The sequence below is a fragment of the Sylvia atricapilla genome, chromosome 3 (assembly GCF_009819655.1).
Source record: "Sylvia atricapilla isolate bSylAtr1 chromosome 3, bSylAtr1.pri, whole genome shotgun sequence".
NCBI classification, from domain to species: domain Eukaryota; kingdom Metazoa; phylum Chordata; class Aves; order Passeriformes; family Sylviidae; genus Sylvia; species Sylvia atricapilla.
Genome location: NC_089142.1, coordinates 111,037,902 through 111,056,427, shown reverse-complemented (window position 1 = coordinate 111,056,427; position 18,526 = coordinate 111,037,902). Strand labels below are relative to the sequence as shown.

At 43.0% G+C, this 18,526-nt stretch overlaps 1 protein-coding gene across 13 annotated transcripts in view; it reads right to left on the bottom strand.

Moving 5' to 3' along the window:
• Positions 1–1,011: 1,011 nt before the first annotated feature.
• Positions 1,012–18,526, bottom strand: part of CCDC88A (coiled-coil domain containing 88A) — a 65,558-nt gene continuing 48,043 nt past the window's right edge. For 2 of the 13 annotated variants that reach the window (XM_066316605.1, XM_066316604.1), the window contains exons 26-33: positions 13,960–14,043; positions 12,731–12,934; positions 12,369–12,440; positions 11,320–11,400; positions 9,682–9,947; positions 8,002–8,491; positions 4,157–4,256; positions 1,012–3,624 (exon numbers count right to left, since the gene is read on the bottom strand). In XM_066316605.1, the coding sequence (XP_066172702.1) occupies positions 4,192–4,256; positions 8,002–8,491; positions 9,682–9,947; positions 11,320–11,400; positions 12,369–12,440; positions 12,731–12,934; positions 13,960–14,043 (1,262 nt within the window). In that variant the 3' untranslated portion in view covers positions 1,012–3,624; positions 4,157–4,191. Of the gene's footprint in view, positions 3,625–4,156; positions 4,257–6,610; positions 8,492–9,681; positions 9,948–11,319; positions 11,602–11,731; positions 11,819–12,368; positions 12,441–12,730; positions 12,935–13,959; positions 14,044–18,526 lie in introns of those variants that run through there. The other 11 variants (XM_066316598.1, XM_066316596.1, XM_066316600.1 and 8 more) reach the window with 8 other exon arrangements.

The window sequence follows — 18,526 nt, the reverse complement described above, 5'->3', positions numbered from 1 at the left end:
GAAGACAGAAGCTGCAGAAACTCCCTCAAGTCCAGTAAACATCCCATGGCAACGAGCTCCCCCCAAAACCCAAAGCCAGGGAAGCAAATGCCCTGCAAATGAGTGAGGGACGGAATCTGAAGCTGATGGGGGTAAAGGCTTTTGGATGCAGCTCAAGGAAAATAGCAGTACAAACAATGCCTCCAGGGCAAGAGCACCAGCACAGGCTGGGATGAATAAACAATTACTATTAACTGAGTATGAAAAACCATCATCTACAGTAAGGCAAGTTCCTTCACTCAAAGCCTTACAACATTTTCCTTCATCTGGAAGGATCTGGCATCTGTTCCCAGAGCTCTTAGTGGCAGAACCCTTCGCCATCCAGCAGTTTCAGTTCTCCACCTCTAACAGACACAAACCAACCCCATCTATGCTGAGAGTCATGGCCAGAGAACAAAAAATGCTGCAGCTGTAGGAAGACACTAGAGAGATATCCAGATACAGGTGATTTTATAGGCTAAAACGAACATCTGGTATTCAGGAATACCGGGCTGATGAATGAGCTGTGGATTGACAAATGCACCACTAAATTAGCTCCACACTGAAACATCAGACTGTGTCTTTAAAAGTAATGTTTACCTTGCTCTCTCTGCCATTCACTTTCCCTCCCCCTTAAAGTTTTTCTTTGTGGTACCCCAAAATCCCTTATCACTTCAAAAAAAGAGTATTAGATTTGTCTTGCCAAGGCTTTTAAATCTAGAACGTTTTAAATGTGACAAATGGAAGGACATGCGCAATCCTGGGATCTGCACTGCCTAAAGTGTGACTAACTTCATCCTCAGAAGGGATCCTGAGATTTATCTCAGCATAAATAACTACCAGGCTTCAAATACTGCACTTGGCAAATCTAGAATGATTTCCTTTTGTATTTACTTATGAAATCAGTTTTTTTTTTAATAATAGTATCAAAACAATGTACAGTTAAAAGCTACCCAGGCTCTACACAAATCACACAGAACAAACTACACATGGTCCAGAAAAATTCTGCTACAGTTTTATCAGTTTCCTTCCAGAAGAAATACTCACTGCACACATCACCACGACACCAATACCCTTCCAGTAACATCAGTTTCCAGATAAAGTGTGTATAAATATACACACACAAAGTAAGAATAAAAATTATTTGGTTTGGCATTTTAATAACATCATTAATACATGTATACAATGGCAAACATTAAAAAATTAATATGTAAAGGAAATTACAGTTTTAAATAAGAGCTTTTTAAGTTGTTTCACACCTCGGTACATTCCTTTAAGGCAGTTTTATTAATATCAAAGCATTATTTACATATACATCATCAGCTACCCCTAAAAATCACACATTGTTAGGCTGCATCATGTCCTGGACAAAATTTAGAAAGAGTAATAATCATAGATGTTGGGAATGTTCCTAAATCCTCAGAGACTACCAGAAAAATAAATAAAACACACACATTGTATGGCACGAGAACCTCCTTTGTAACCTAGAACTGGCAGTGCAGGGTTTGGGACTCCTGGGATACAAAGGGGGTGCGTGTGCTCCTGTGCACACAGCCCACAGCTGCCATGTGTGTCCCTGGCACTGGCAGTACCAGGAACTCTGAAGCTGCTCCCAAGTAAAATTTGCTTTTTTATTTGCCTTTAAGGGCACAGACTGGGAAGATTAAGAAAGGAAGAAGAGGGAAATCAGCATAGCAGAGAGAGCCACATGACTGCTCAAGTGCCATGGAACTTCTTTGCAAAGCAAAGCCACAGCTTAGGAAGAGCTGAGCTGGTCAGGGGAATGGGAGGGGATCCCTGTGTGATGGAAAGGACACATCCAGGTGTGCTGAGGGCAGTCCCATATGCCCAGCAGTGCTCCACACAGGAGAGTGCATGCCAGAGTTGTGACACTGACAGTGAGAGTGTCCCCAGACACAGCCACACGCTTGCATCCTGGCAGCATGGGCAGCATTTGGCACTGCAGTTTCAATCCCTTGGTTCAAGCCATGCATTTTTCTGTAACAGTAACATGACAAATGGTTCTGGTTAGGGAGTCTGAGCTGCATCAGTCCTCTGTCAGCAGAGAGTGAGGAGAACCCAGGCACAGGCCCTGAAATGAACCTGAACATGCTGTCAGAGTTAAGAGAGATTTTCCTAATCTTTATGGCATTTGCATTGTCTGTCATACCTGCTATGCCCTTACAATCTTTTAGCCCATTTTATCCCAAAAAATTTCAGAAGAAACTAATTTTAAAGAAAACAAAATTTCCCCTTCTAAAGCTTATTGTATACGCCTCTTTTCCCCCCTTTTTGACAAGATTTCAAGCTTTTGTATCTGCTGAACTGCCTTCAGCAGTGGGGCTCACCTGAGGAAGCTGCAGGTGAAATTATGCACCTGCCCGTTGGACACTTGGAGGTGACACAGGGAACTCAACCCTTTACACGAGGAACAGGAATGTGCTTGCAGGCTTTAATAAAATAGAACAACTCGTTTTGGGTCTCAGTTTCTGTCCACTTCCTCTGAGCTTGCTGCAAATCTTTCCAGACAAATACATGCAACCACCAAATGTACCAATAACATTTGTTGACTTTAATATAAATCAATAATGAATAAAATGTATCTAGTAAAAGATATCCTTAGAGGCAACTGATTGTAAAATGCATATGATATTATTTACATTTCTTTTTGCCATCAAGAAACCTCCTAAGCCACAATCGGCTCATGTCAAAAGACAAACAGTAAAAAAAAAAAAAAAAAAAAAAAAAATTAGTCATTACATAAACATCATAAGACAGTCTTATTCTGGAAATAGCATTTGTGGAAAACAGACTTATATTAAAATAAAAGTTATAGAAAAACCATACCCGACAATTTCCTGTCAGAAACATTTGAACATACATATGCAGAGTAACTCGGGAATGTGAAAAACACGAAGGACAAACAGTGTCTCTATAATACCATTATCCCATGACTCCCACTTCTGTTAGTTACTGAGCTTTTCCATGGATGTAAACAAAAATTTCTCTTGCAGTATGCAACAAAAATCAGCATAAACTTTCTTAAGAGCAATTTCATGCAGATTATGCTAACCAAATAAGGCAGTGAAGTGCCAGTAGCTGTGAGGTTTTTGTATCTGTATATACAGTCCATTTCAACAAAACTCTACAGCATTTCCTTTAGATTTACAGACGTAAATAGAAACTGCTAGTTTTGGGGGTTTTTGGCTAATTATGAGCAGAAGCTTAAGCAAATCAGTGGCTAATTGCAAAAACAGAAGATGAAAGAAGTTTTGTTTTGTTTTGTTTTCCCCTGGAGTAATTCTTGAGACCTTAAAATCCTTGGTCCTTAGGGAGATGAGAACTGTCCTTTATTCAGTAGATCTTAACAGTGCAATGTGCAATAATTCCTAAGACCATCTACACATTTTCGGCAGTAGACTCCAGTAGAGCTCCTTGATTCAAGGAAGGAAGGAAGGAAGGTAGGTAGGTTTTTATTTCTTGCCTGCTCTAGTCACGAAGAATGTAAAAAATTCCCTTAATTTTTATTAATGATTCCTACAGCCGCTGTCTTGTTACTTCAGATATAAAGGCTTCACACTGAGATACTGAAGGACACTTTTCTCTCTGTGTTCAGTCAAAAGGCAGAAAGAGAAAAGAACGTAAGAAAAAGCTTCAGGTGTAGAGGCACAACACACAGAGTTCAGTCACTAACAGCACTAACAGCATGCAGCAAAGGGGCTCAGGGAAGTTGAGAAGAGGACAGAACACCAAAACCAAGCTATGTAAAAAGGCAGATTCCATGGGGTAGTGAATACTCTGAGTTTTGTTCACGTGTTCTTTCAAATTTACCTATCCCTATCTAAAACCTGACTTCGGTGGTATTTCTTAATGGGGATTTCTTTGTACTTTCTTCTTCAGGAGATTTAAAAAAAAAAAAAATCATTTTTACAGGCAAAAGGTGGGATGAGGTTCCCTGCCCCTGGAAGAAGCTCTGCAGAGCCACTGTCCCTGGCCTAACGACTGAGTGTGAGAGAAGCCAGGTAAGCAAGCAGGATTTACATCTGGTTAATGCAATGTGCTCTGGGGCTGAGATGGGATGCGGTTAGTTTGTTGTAAATGAAATTCATCTCATTTACAGGTTGGGCAGGAAACTCACCACTTGGCCCACAGCTCAGGTAGTGGGTAATAGAATTAGGAGCTTTGTTGCTCCCTAGACCTGCTTTTTGAATTTCTGCTTTCTGGGATAGCTTCCACATCTGCAGAGAAAAGCATTTCAGGTTATTCATTGTGTTTATCAGGACATGAAAAAAATCCTTCATGCATTAAAACACATAATACTCATTAGGGGAGCAAAAGGATACATAAACACTTTGGCTGTTTTTAAGAGAAAAGGACAGGAGAGGGACAGAAGAAACTCACTGCAAGTGCCTGCTCGGCTACACTCACTGACATTCATCTCCGATGAATGTCATTACATTTACATTAGAATGGCATTTACAATAGCCAGGTGTAATTCCTAAAGCCACAGTCAGATATGTCACCTACACCCCACCCCTACCTTTCTGCATGAATGGAAAGAAAAAGCAATGAGGTGCAATCACAGCTGACTGACCTTAGCAGAGAACTTCCTTCATTGCATTTTGACCTCTGCACAACGAGAGTGACGTTCACATTCAGTTCCACAAAATTGTCTTTGCATGCAACAGCTTGAACATGCAAAATGCAGCATCTGAATTCACCAGTCACCGACAGCAAAGCATCAAGCAAACCCTGAGCCAGGCAAACATCAACTGTGAGCAAATGACTGAGCCTGAACAACAAAACCTTTCCGGGCAGCAGCGACATATTTAGTGTTTATCAGTATCATGCAAAGTCCTAAGTTAGCGCTGTCCAAGGCAGCAGGAACCAAGGAATGAGCAGGGGCTCCATGTGTTTCACAGCCTGCCATGCACATGGCTGAGGAGCAGCAGGGATTGGGAATGGAAAGAATTCCATGGAACCTTCCACTGTTTGAACATAGATAGACATCCACAAACTTCTTGCTAAAGACCAAAGAGTGGAGAAAAAAAAATCCTTCTGTCCACGACAGCATTTTCTTTCTTTCATATGTAATAAACAAATGTTGGTAAGTCATTATTCAGAGCCATTAAACACTCTCTTGCAGAACACTTCTGCTGCTTCTGAACTCAGTGGAGCAAAACAAGTTATCCTCCTCAGAACAGAAATGCAATTCATTGCAAATCTATAAACCAGTGCAGAGTGGCTTGAGCTGGACAAGGTTAGTCTCCAGCTCCAGCAGATTGGAGACACTAGTGCTCCAGGACACTCATGCTTGGCTATTCTGGAGCCCTTGGGGTTTAAGAGGGAAGCTGGGGACAACACTGGAAGTTTTTGTAGGTGTTACTGGTCTAAGGACCTAAGCAAGAGGAGGAGGCAACAGCACACCCAAGACTTCTGCAGCCAGAGTTGATCTAAAGCAGCTACACACCTTGTTCTGACCAGTGTCTCTGCAGGGCACAGGTAAGGAAAGCCAGACCCTGGCAGCAAAGGATGAGTTTGTATTAAGGGCCCTCAGAGCTGGGATTGTAATTCATTAAATAACTTGCAAAATGCCTTGTGCACACGTTGCCTGGGATGCCGGTGCTCTTCACCTCCAACACAAGTACAGATGAACTGGAATGAAGTCAAATGGCATGACCCAAGACCAGAACACTGGTCTTGCTCTGTGGGAGTACATGTGTGTGAAATTAAGATTATATATCTCAGACTTCTCATTCTTTTGCTGCTGAGACAGTTCCTGAGGGAACACAGCGATAACTGACCGCTCACTGTGCCAAGCACTGGGAGAAGTGAGAGATTTATCAGCCCAATAACGAGTGCTCCAGACCTGGGGCAGGCCTGTGACACATTCTGAAACAGCCATTTCGTTCTCCACAGACATTCAGTATCCTCCCCTTGCTCCTGGAATGCAGGGCTTCCCATCCCATATACAACAGAGCCCTTCCAGACTGCCACATGGGATATCTGCTGCTCTTCCTTGGGGAGCTATGGATTCACTGCACCTCTCTAATTAAGCACTAAGGAATTAAAAGTTCAGCCCACACAGTGGTTCTGTGACTGCCACAGAACTGCTGGCAGAATAAATGCAATTATACAAAATAGAATGTGATATTTGTTGTTTGCAATTTTTATTATTCTCCCTCTAGCTATAGGGTCCTTTAAATTTTTTATAATGTATTTTAGCTCCCACAACTGGCATCACCAATGTCCTCTTGCAAAGAAGTGCTCCTGTCTAAAGCCTTGTGTAATTATAGCATAAATCTGATACAATTTTAACCTGTTTAAATTTACCACTGAGAAATTTCAAGCACGTGCAGAAACAGTGGCACGTTAAGTAATTACTTTTCAACATTTCTCCTTAGCTGTTCATCTGGAACTTAAGGAGTTATTTGCTGAGGTATTCATATCCTCCCATAACCTCGCAAGCAACTTTTTCATTTATTTAACTGTGTTAATTTAACTTTTTCTGTTATTTTGTTACACCATTTGTTTTCTATTATATCAGTGGTACTTTCATTGACAAGAAAAAATGAATTTCCACCATGCTCCATACACCAGACAGCTTTTTATTCCTATACATCACAAGGAGCCTGTTATTTGACCCCTGATAAAACCGAACACTTCACCACAGTTGCACTCACGACTGGAAAGACAAAGCAGACCAAAGGGAAAAGGTGGAAAAGGTCATTTTTTCATGACAAGTGCTGTGTATCATGTCACTATTTATCACCTCTTTGTGAGAATTATCATTTCTGTTTAGGATTATGAATGGTCTGTGTGTTTATTACCCAGTATGGACAGTAATTAACATTTACTGTACAGACCAGAGGCACTGAATTACTTGGATTATTGGGCACTTGTTCCTCGTGCATTTATGCCATGACACGGCATAAATGAAAAGGGCAAGAAGGCACTGAGATCTCTCCAAATGCTTCTTTCCATCAGTACCTCATTTTTGAAAGAAGAGGAAAAAAATAAGTTTTCTCCCTCCAAGCAGATGATCAGTGTTATTACTGCTAGCCCTGAGAGCTGAAGCACCACTGCCAGGGCCGTCCTTGTCACAGGAATGCTGTTCCCTGCGCCGTTCTGGGCATGCGCTTGCTTTAACATGCAGCAGTAACCAACAGGAAAACACCAAAGTATTTGCAATGCGTGACAAATAAAAATAGAGCTTGTATTATAAAGCATGCAAAATATACACAGTGCAATTAATGTTTCATGCAGACTTTGGTGGGGTTACAATTCCACATTCAAACATGCCACAGTCCACAGCTGCCGTTTGCAGGGAACAACCACCCTGTGGATAAACCAGGAATGACTCCTTCACTGGAGGGAAGTTTTCTCTGTCATCCAGTGGACACGTGGAGAACACCTCTATGGCACGTTAGACATGTATGTTTAATCAAAGAACTTTCTTTCATACACAGCCATACTCATACCACAGGGTCTGGTTATCTTCCGAGACCAGCAGTGGGGACTGGGCGTCGCCAGCGCTGGGGACAGGGACAGGGTCCCTGGTCAGAGCTGCCCGCGGGTCACCCTGAGCCTTTGGAGCAGCACAAGGCTCTTCCTGGCTCCTCAGCACTGACCTAAATGCCGAGACGTTTGCCTGATCAGCTGCTTTGGAGGTGGACCTTGGGGGTAATCCACTGATATTGCTGACTAAGGCGGTGTTGAGGGATAAAAACGGCTGGGGCGCAGCGAAGGAGCCTGCGCTGCCATTCCCAGATCCGCTGGCTTTATCCCAGAACACGCCCGGGCTCGGCAAAGTCCTCTCGCGACAACCTGACCTCTCCGTCCTGGAAGGCTTGGGAAGCTCCGAGTTCCCTCCTAAATGACGTGGTGTGAGCAAGGCAGCCGCCTCACCCTGCGGGCCACGCTCCCCCATGCCGGGCACACCGTGAACACAAGGAGAGGACACCCGCAGTGCCGAGTACTCACTGGAGGTGGGCGGAGCGCTCCTGTCAGCCGGGGCAGGGGCTGCATCCACGGACACGGGCGGCCTACTGTCCTTAGATAAAAAATCATGGATGCTTGTCCTTCGGGTGGTTCCTTCTGCCGTGGAAATCACGCTGCTGGCACGAGGTAAGGTGGCGTAGGGGTTGCAGTCCCTGGATTGTCGCTGGGTCACAGTCGCTTGGATCTTTTCTTTCACGGACCGGGCCTTCCCCTGGGCACCGGGGGTGAATTTGATTGGAGAGCTACTGAAGTAGAGATCTTCAGTCTTCCGGAGGCTGGGCCTTACCAGCTGCTCTGGTTTAAGGGATCGTCCATCTGAGAAATCAACTGTGTTTCTGACACTCAGGGATCTCACGATCCCACAGCCGGCCGCCGGCTGCTTCCGGAGCTTCTCCCTCCCTGCCAGCTCCGCAGACTCAGACAAGCTTCTCATCACTTCATCTAAAAGGTTCTCTTCGCTTGCAGATTTCAGCTGTAAAATCAGAAAACAGAAGTTTCTAAGTTGCAATTTTTGCCTTTTCTTAAGCAATTCTGGTGGACATAGATGAAGAACAATTCTATGAAGATTTGGTTTAATTTCTCAGCCCTCAAAGCAGTATTAAACATTTATGGTGCATACTTAGGAGTTTTCTGTACAGTTTCCAAAAAAACAGTTTCGGTGAGTAATATTAAGACTCAGTGAAGAAAGACTGCAGTTGTTTTCAAAATGGTACCAGAGACAATTGGGAAGAATTAAACTAAAGTCATGAGGGAAATGCTCTGGCAGAAGACTGGAAAGAAACCCCTTGAATATCCTTCTATCCAGAATGGGTCTGTGAGGCTATGGAAAGGATTCTGGGATTTGTGAACAGCAGTGGACCTGGCTTGATGACTAAGGTGGGATTTTTTATTTCATACTGCCAGAGGAGTATTGTCTAGTGCTTAAACCCCAAAAATCCTTCTCCATGGGTGAGAGCCATTTTAAGTATCTAACTGAAAAGTGCAGAATCTTCTTCAGATCTGTCTCACCTGCCCCAGACAACCCTGGATCCTCACTCCTGACAGGCCCCAGTCACAGGGACTAGCTGGCTTTATCCTACAGCAGGATATCCTACAAGGTTTGGGCAGATCTGCTCAAGAACAAGGGATGCAGAACTTGCAATACCAGCAGAGATGAGGTGATCTGGGGCTTCTAAGAATCTGTCTATGATTTACAGAAACATTCCCTTCCTCTTACTCTTCTCAGATTTCAATAAACCCCAAGGTCACTTTTTGTTTCCCAGTACTGTTAAGATGGAACTAAAGCAGACAAGAGTCTCCTCAGGGAATGAAATCAAACATCTTCCTTGCTGTTGATGCAGGACAGATGTGACAGCCGCTGCTGCTGGACTGGAAGAAGAGTGAACCCACTCCGAGCCCTGGTGTCCCACACACTGGACAGCTTTGTCAGTACAGGTCCACTTTCCTACCCAACCCAGGCACCACAGAGGGTCAAGCTACAAAATTCCTCAGATTTCCTGCTGATGGAACCGGACAGTGCATGAGGAGACAGTGCCAGTGACCTCTCAATGGAGGTGTGACCAACAGCTCCAAGAAATCTTTAAGGAATTCTACTCACTGTGCCTTGCATTAATTCTGAGCCCACAGAAGGGACACTGTGTAGTTAAACACTCTTAAACTGACCTCACTGGAGTTACTCTTGTTGCTTTCTTCCAGGAACTGCTGCAGGGTGACAACTTCACTGCCAGGGGAGCCCGTTTTGGTGTGTTTGCCACGACTCTCCGGCGTCTCAGGTGTCCTGTGCTGGAGCACAGGGCTGGACCTGGTGTGGCCCTTCAGGTACTGGATGGGGCTGCTGCTGCTGCTGGACCAGGCCTCATGCTCGTGGAGCAGGCTGAACTCCCCACTGCTGTGGCTCTGGGGCCTGCTCTGGCTGTTCACTGCACCTGCTTTGGGGGGAAGGCAGTAAGTTTTCTGTTAGAAATACACCAGAAAGCTGTACACTCTGCATAAACCCACTCAAATCTGGAACGTTACCAGATTCACTTGACATTAATTCTATTTAAAAGACTAAAAAAAGTCCAGTTGTTATCTTTTACTCCACAGAACTGCACTCCTCTGACTTACCTTCTGCAGCTCTTCAAACATGGCATGATTTTTTAAAATAAAAATTGCCTTTCACTTATAATCTGGGTCTCCACCTACATAATATTATATTATGAGGCTAAAGAGACATCTCCACTTTTGTTCAGCACCACTGAGAGGCATAGGGTAATTAAATATTAAAGGAAATACAAAGGATTGCATGGAAAGAAAATATTGTGTCCAACAAGAACTCAGGAATGCTGCTTCTCCAACAATTCCTGGTGTTACTCCTAGTTTGTTACAACTGGGACCTGAAGGAAGCACATGGTGTTAGATGCAAAATAAATTTCACAACACCAGTTCATTTTATTTGTCAGTAACTATGAATTGCTTTAAAAATACTGATGGATAATCAAGTATTTCCAGCTTCATGTCACTCCTAAGAAATAAAATTGAGTTCGAACCAAGATAAACTGTTTACGCTGGAAATGCCTAATCCTGTATAGACACTGGGGTGAGGAGAACCTCAAGGGATTTTTACAGAAGGGAGCAATCTAACAGATATAAAATAAACTATAAGAAATATTCAGCTAGCATTCACTCTGAAATTTCCAAACAAACAGACACCATTTAAGAGATGCAAGCCGTGAGTATTAAATGAAGTCTTGAGCTGGCAGTGCTCTAGTCTAGTCTGTACAGCAGTCCCCAGCAAAAAAGCCATGAGATATAAAAATATATCAGGGTTCTTAATACATAAAATTTAGAGAATAGTGATAGATCCAGGGGTGTTAATCATCAACTGAACTCAAAATATAAATGTTTCTAGCATGAATCACATGTGCCATTTTGTGCAGTTGTACAGCACACAGCTCACAGCAGCAATGCAGTGCAGGAGGATGCCTGGAGAAAAAAAAAAAAAAAAGGAGCAACTTCTCAGCTTAAAAAGCTTTTAAAGTAATTTGGGGGGGAATTCTTATTTTGTAACATTAGCCGAGTTAGGTTTGGTTTAAAATAGCTGGTAACTTTAAAACTAACACCACCCTTTTAATATTTATTGAAACCATAAAATACCTGTGCTTCTAATCTGGGGAATGAAGGCTGTGAAACACTCAAGGAAGCACACGCCGTGGCTGTGCAGTGCAAGTTTTGGTTGTGGGGGTTTTTGTACCTCTACACATGATCTTACAGAGGAAAGAATGGAAATGAAGCACAGATGTGAATTCACCCCCAGCATACCTTTGACTTCATGGAGTGAAGCATTGTTATTGCTATTGCTAGTGGATGTCCTGCCACTATCAAGGCTGGCTGGTCTGGAAGCTGAATGGAAAATTAGGAGACACCGTGATGAACAACATTTTAGCAGAGGACATGGCACCTTCACATTCTGCTGACAGAATGCTCAGAGGATCATGCACGACCTCCCAGGCTGAACGTGCCCATGGGAACAAAGTGATTTCTTACAGATCAGAAAGCGAAGGAATTTCCAGGCAGTCCAAGAGGACACTTTAGAAAAGGGCACTACAGGAATAGCGAGGTACAGAGGAGAGGAAAAGAGAAAGAGTGTAGTTTAGAATTGAAACCGAGTGCTCAGTGGGGAAGCAGGGCTCAGACAGGGGCATGCAGGGGCTGCTGTGCTCAGGTCACTTACAACAGATCTGACAGGGAACCCTGCACAGGGCTGGAATGCCACGGACAGGAGGAGCAAGAGCATCTGCACAGATAAAGTCCTGTACTCCTAAGCCAATACAAGGGAAATGCACTGTTAGTAGCTTCAAAAATGTCTGCTGCTTGTACTCATCATAAATGTTTATAGTATAGTTAAGACTTCACTTGTATTAATAACCTATTTTTCACTTCAAAGCTTTGCTTGAAGGAACACATAATGACTTTATAAACAACAGCACATGGCAAATTTGGGGTTCACTGAACAATATGCATTGGAAACTCAGGCCAGATTTAGACTTGATTTTTTAAGACTGAAATGCTAACTTTATTTACTATTAACTCCAAGCGGAAGTTAAAACATTTTCCCACTGAAAGGGAAAATGTTTTGATCCTGTTCAGATGCACTTCACAAATACCTTCTACCAGAGATACAGAACATCTGTCCGATGTAGTAGTTAAGAGAGAAAGGAGAATCTGAAGATATGATACAGTATGTTCCAGAGATATGAAATTCAGAGAGAGCATGCTGGTTGCAATGATGCCATTCACTGTATTTTCACAAATTCATTAACATTCACATCATATATCCTTAATTCATTCAATTAAATCTCACATCTTACCATGAACTCTTGATCCTGTACTAGAATCATCACTAATACCTTGTGGACTTACATCTTCAAAGGATGTAGTATCTACACACAGAGACATAAAGGAAGATGTAAAACAAAATAAAGTGGAAAGAGTATTAAAATACTTATCATTAGTAAAATGGTAAGAATGAAAACATTTTTCAAAGCAGTCCATTTTTACTTAGGAAACATTCTGTAGGAAAAACCTTGAAATATTTTACAACTGCAGTTATTAAACCAGTTTACTATTTTAGCACTCAAGTGTTAAGTATTAAGAGTGAAAAACTTAAAACATTAAGCCAAACCAATTATTTACATAGTTACATCACGGTGCAAAAAGCTTCTACCTATACCTTTATTATTTAGCAACTGCTTGGATCTGAAGCCTGTGGAGGAGTTGACAGTGGCAAAGTTGATAGCTGTAGTAGAGAAGGCCATAGCTCCCAATTCCTTCCTCCTTTTACCCGTGGATATATCATCAGGACCCTCCAGATGCTCAGAACTACCTGTCCATTGTCCTCCTGCCAGGACCATGGACTGCACCAGGTCATTCATGGCTGGGATGCAAATGAAAGCAAATGATCAGCGTGGACAATGTACCTGCTCCGGTCGTTAATCTGCATTGCAAAGGTCGGACAGTTTTCTAAGCATTAAAGCGCCCACAGCCGGCAGGAGCAAACCACACCCCGGGTACCGCATGCAACCAGGAGGGAGGGAGGGGGCTCAGCCTCCTGAGCCCAGGGAGGTGCCCAAAACAGGTTTGTCAGGGATCGCCATGCGCCAGGTGCTGTTAGAGGCTCTGCCAGCTGCTTGCCATGAGAGAACAGGATGAGCGGGGACAAAACGGGCACAGGTGCTCATACAACGGAGTGCCAGTGCTGACACGGGATCCTTGTACAGTGCAGGTTACTGCAGGCACACTGGGGTTTACAGAGCAACAGAGAGAGGATCTGAAAAATACCACATCTGATGATATTCACCTTTACTTCCCCAAACTCGAGAAAACTGTCCACCCCTCATTAGAAAATAAAACGAAACAAAAGAAATCAATGCAGCATTCTGGCAATGAGAACTGACGAACACTTGCAGAGTGATAGACCACCAGAGAGCCTTGCACAATCTCCTACACTTGCTTTAAACAAACAAACAAAAAAAAATTACAGTGACTTCTTAACAAAAGGCTTATGAAACGTGTCATTCAGAACTATTTCCGTTAACACAGTGCACTGTAAATTCATATACACATGGGGCCATGTGTATATACACAGCTATGTATACAAATATATGCAGTCACAAGGCACTGAATAGATTATATATGCACGTGCATGGGACGTATGGCTACGTGTGTGTGCACAGCTGCACAGACATAAAGTATTCAGTGCCAAAGTTGGTTTTTGTTTTAAAAAAAAGGGAGGGGGGGAAGTAAAAAAGAAAAAGCTCCAGCTCCTTGTACCGTAGCAGGACTCGCACATTGCAAAAGAGGAGGAAAAATAGAGCGCAGTCCAGGGAGAGGTTAGTGAAAAATTAGTAACGGAAGCCAGTGTAGCCATTGAGAAGAAGCTGAACTGTCATAAAGTCTTACACATGGAGCGACGGTAGAAGGCCTTCATTTTGTCTTTTTCCTTCGGTCTGTTCCTCAAAAAGGGCAGTCTTTTCAGTGCACCCACTTTTATGTCATAGCATGAGGAAAAACGGAAACAGGGAAATGAAAGAAAAAAAGGGAGAAGAACAGATGGAAGTTAAATGTTGAAACTAAGGACAGAAATGAATGTCTGAGTTTAAGCTAGGTATACTATGCTAGAAGCTATCATTTCCTGCTTCTGGGTGATAATGAAATATGAAAGTACACTGAAACAGGGAAACTGCACTAGGAAAACTTCCATAGGTAACTCAGAAATGCACTAAAAATTACAGTGCAGAGGGTAATACAGTTTAAAGCTCTTGAAAAAAATGAATGTAACTTCTTTGCAGGTGATTACAGGAATTGACCATTATGTAATTTTTACTGTGAAAAATAACTCTTTTTTTTGAACATAAAGAAAAATGTGAAGCAAAAAAAGCTGAAAATGAAAGCAACTCCAAGTACAATTTCTACGTTAAAATACGTTAACATCATTATTTTGGGAGCTTATAACGTCTCTAATGCTTTGCCTGCACATCTAAGAGGACACAATCTATTATCAGTCTTCCATTTTGGCTCAGTAATTACTTTGGTCATCTACTGTCTCATAGAAAACCTACAAGGGCCTTCTGATCAATGTAACTTGTGGGCAGTATTTTGGTAAAATGCTAAAATCAATCTGCTTCAAATGTGCAAATATTTAAGCTGAAAAAACACCCAAGGAAAAAAAAAAAACAGCAAAAGAAAATCCAAATGTGGGTGTTGCTGTAACGTTCTGGGAGGGTCCAAGGAAAACTGAGTTAAAGTCTACCAGGAGAATTACAGAGTTAAAATTACAAATAGTATTAAAAGAGGGAGGAGGGGGAAGTCATGAGTTAATCTTGTCCTTGGAGTCAGGAACTCTGCATTACGAACTGCTGGCCTGCCTTGGGTAAGTCTGAGGGCTGATGCCAGGCACAGGAGCCACCATGGAAAGATCCAGAAGGGGACACAGGCTGGAATTCCTCCAAGTGGTGATTTCTGCAGAGATGGCAGCAGCTCTGGTTTCTGCAGAGGTCTGTCAGACCATGCTCTGCCTGGACTGTCTCTGCAGCCCCTTTTGGGAGGCATGCCCTGCTCCCCCAGCTTGGCACACAGCAGTTCTGTGTACAGAGCAGTGCATATATATCATATATACCATTTACAAGTGCACATGAGCTACCCTGGCAGTAAAATATTCCCTATTCCTCCCTTGCCATCAGCTCTTCCTGTGTCTGCACCCACAGGAACAGCTCACAAAACAATCTAACCATGGAGGTCATTCTGTCCTATTTCTACTTTTTGTCATCAAGACAACACAGAAAAAAGAATCCTCTGTAACTTCTGTATCCTTTACAAAAAAATAACTCATCCATCTGTAACCCTTTATGGAAGAGAAATGACCCCTCTTCACTAAAAACTCCTTAATCATATAAAAACTAACCAGAGGTTGCTCAAGAACCACTTGAGTCATCTGTCCTTCCTGTCCATTAACACAGATCCCCTCCAAAATGGCTGATTTATGGCTCTCAGCAACTGTGCCCACCAGCAAATTCCCCTGCAACCACTGATGTCCTGGAAATCCTGCATCAGGAAAGGCAAAATGCTTGGAGGGGAAACTCTGTCAGAAATATATGCACAGAATTCACCTCAGGAAATGTCCTGGAATAGTAATAATAGTAAGTAATACTGGGATGGCAGAGCTACAACAGAAATCAACTATTCTTCCTCTTTTCAGTATTCCATGAACACTTTCTTGCTTTCTGAGCTGAAAATGAATTATGAGTATTGCAGAATTCCTCAACTGAGCAGGGAACATCCCATTTTGTAACACTCCTGGCCTGCCTGAAATCCTCTGGGGAATTCTGTATTAAAATCCTGACATCATTTTGATTATGCACAGAAGAAAATATGAGGCAGAGATCTTTAAAATGCCTCAGTATTGGAAAATGGAGCCAAGAACACTTCTTTTATTCTCTCTGTGACATGGGATGTCTGCTACAGGTGCTCCTAGTAGAGATAGTAGTTTACTAACAGCCCTAATTCCTTGGGAACTTGTTAAGCCCTTGAAATGCCTAAACTGGAAATCAGCAAAGGGTATCTGTATTTTTCCACAGAAAACAAAAATCCCTTCTTGCCTGCCTTGGGTTTTCTCTGGAAAAGCTCAGAATGGCCCCATTCAGAGGAAAAGCTCTGCACAGAGTAGGTGTCAGATCCATGGCACTCACCTGATCATTAGAAGTGATAATAATAATTTTGGGGCAGTACCTGGGAAGGAGGCTGTACTTCCAGCAGGCATGAAAAGCCAAGGTGAAACTCTGCAGTCAGGAGCACACACTTCCCACAGGATTAACCTGAGCTGGGACAACAAAAGCCCTCCAGGCACCTCCTCCTTCCCATAGGGATCAGACACTGGTTCCACCCATGCTGAGATCTCAATTGGTGTTCTCTGAGAACAGGGTAACCTGATTTTTGGGCCAAGATCACCTTTCCCAGGCAGATATCAGCTCTCCTGGAAACATTTGCATGAGAAAGTGGTCTGTGCTGGGGAAACACAATCTCCATCACCACTCACAAAAGAGGAAAAACTACAGATGTCACACACAGCAAATAACTTTTGACATCAGTATCTCTGACAGGGAATGGAGGGTCCGAGCCCCGTGTATCCTGGAGATCTCTATGTCAGATACTCAGTCCTCCAGCTCAGAACATTGCTGGTTTGTGCCAGGGAAAGTGAGCTGTCTTCTCCTGCCTCCTCAAGGACAGGACATTTCACCCCGGCAGCTCCTGCTGGAACCAGCTCCTCTCCCAGAGGCTGGAGGTGCAGGTGGCACAGAACTCTTCCAGAGCCAGAGCTGCCTTCAGCCAGCACAGACGGCTCCAACACTGAGCACTGGCACAGACAGGCAGCACTCACACGTTTGCTCCCTCCTGTAGCTCCTTCAGTAGAAAGCTGCTACCTGGCAAAACTGCTTCCCATGGAAAAGAAAGGACCCCAAATCCCAGGATTTAGGACTTACAGTCACTCTAGGAGCAGAAGAAACAGACTGGGAAATGTGCTCCATCGCCAGCGCTTGTAACACTGAGATAGCCTCTCTGCTGTATGAGGCACAAACTCTGACCTCAGTCTCAGAGACTGTCAGAGCTGAGCTGGCACAAAATGCATCCGAATTCTCTCCAAAACTGTGGTTTCCATGGTGACATGTGTAACGGAGGAAGGTTAGGATCCGGAATTAGATCAGCCCTTCCAGTTTGTGGATAAATACACTGGGATTAAGGGAAACATGAACAAGGTCCGTGGAGTAGAAAATTAATGAGGTCTGAACAGCTTCAAACTTCTTTTGAGGCTCAGCCACTGTAACTGCAGCCGTGGCTCCCCAGGAGGGTAACTGCACACTACAAGGTCCCAAGGATCATGCAAAGAAAACTGTTACAGAAAAGCCCTTCCGGAACATGACACAGATGTAGATGGGCTGAAGCACAGCATGCACACTCAGTTCCCACTGACACACATCCAGGACAGCTTCAGTCACACCCCAGGTCCACACCACTTCGGGGTTGGGATGTAAAAGCAACAGTTGCTTTTTAAAAAAGTTTAAAAGTGCCTGTTTTGAAGCTTACACTGAAAACGGCTGAGCTCTCCAAAGGGATAAGTTAGTAACAAAAGTGCTAAAATGTACCCTTGAACTATTTTCTTCAGTTATTAAAACAATACAGATCTGATTTTAACTTTCCCTGAAACAGCATTTTTGGGATGTTTTTAACTTTGACTAAGCTTCTGCAAGAAGCACGAAAGAAAAAAATACCCATCATAATGGCTGTAGTAATTCACAGCTGGCACAAACCCCATACCTGCCATCTTTTGAAACCCAATATATTAAATTTAAAAGTAGTAGTGCAAAGATTGGAAGTGACTGTTAATGCACATAGATTCTGATGCTTTTACATGCACAGCCAAAATGCTTTTGGTGCATAGTTATTAAACAGAGCCATTAAATCCTGATAACTTGGCTGTAATTATCTCACAAGTTGTGAAAAACTGGGCAGTTTACCATTCATGCCAAGAGTGGAGAACAAAAAACATAGATAATAAATAATAAACAGAATCTAGGCTTTTATGTATCATGGGCACCTGAATGGGATGGCTATCAAATCTTTCAAGGTCAGCAAATTGTGCCTGGAATATTCTATCTAATCACACTTCTGTAAGTCCTCATTCTCCCTCTCAACCACTTCACTCCAATTTCATGATCAGTGACAATTCCTGTATTTTTAACAAGTTGTGTTTCTACATTAACACTTCCTGTTGCATATCCAAATGTCGTCATTTTGTGAGGTGTTGGGGGAACACCTTCAGACAGAAAGTGTTTTTAGCAACTAAAGGATGTTAGCACAGCCACAGCTTGGAAAGCACCTCCAAGACAAGGGGAAGGAGTCATGCTGGGACAAGAGGGAGAAGCAAAAAGGGTCCTTCTGGTGACACCTGACATTCTATCCCAAATCCTGCTCA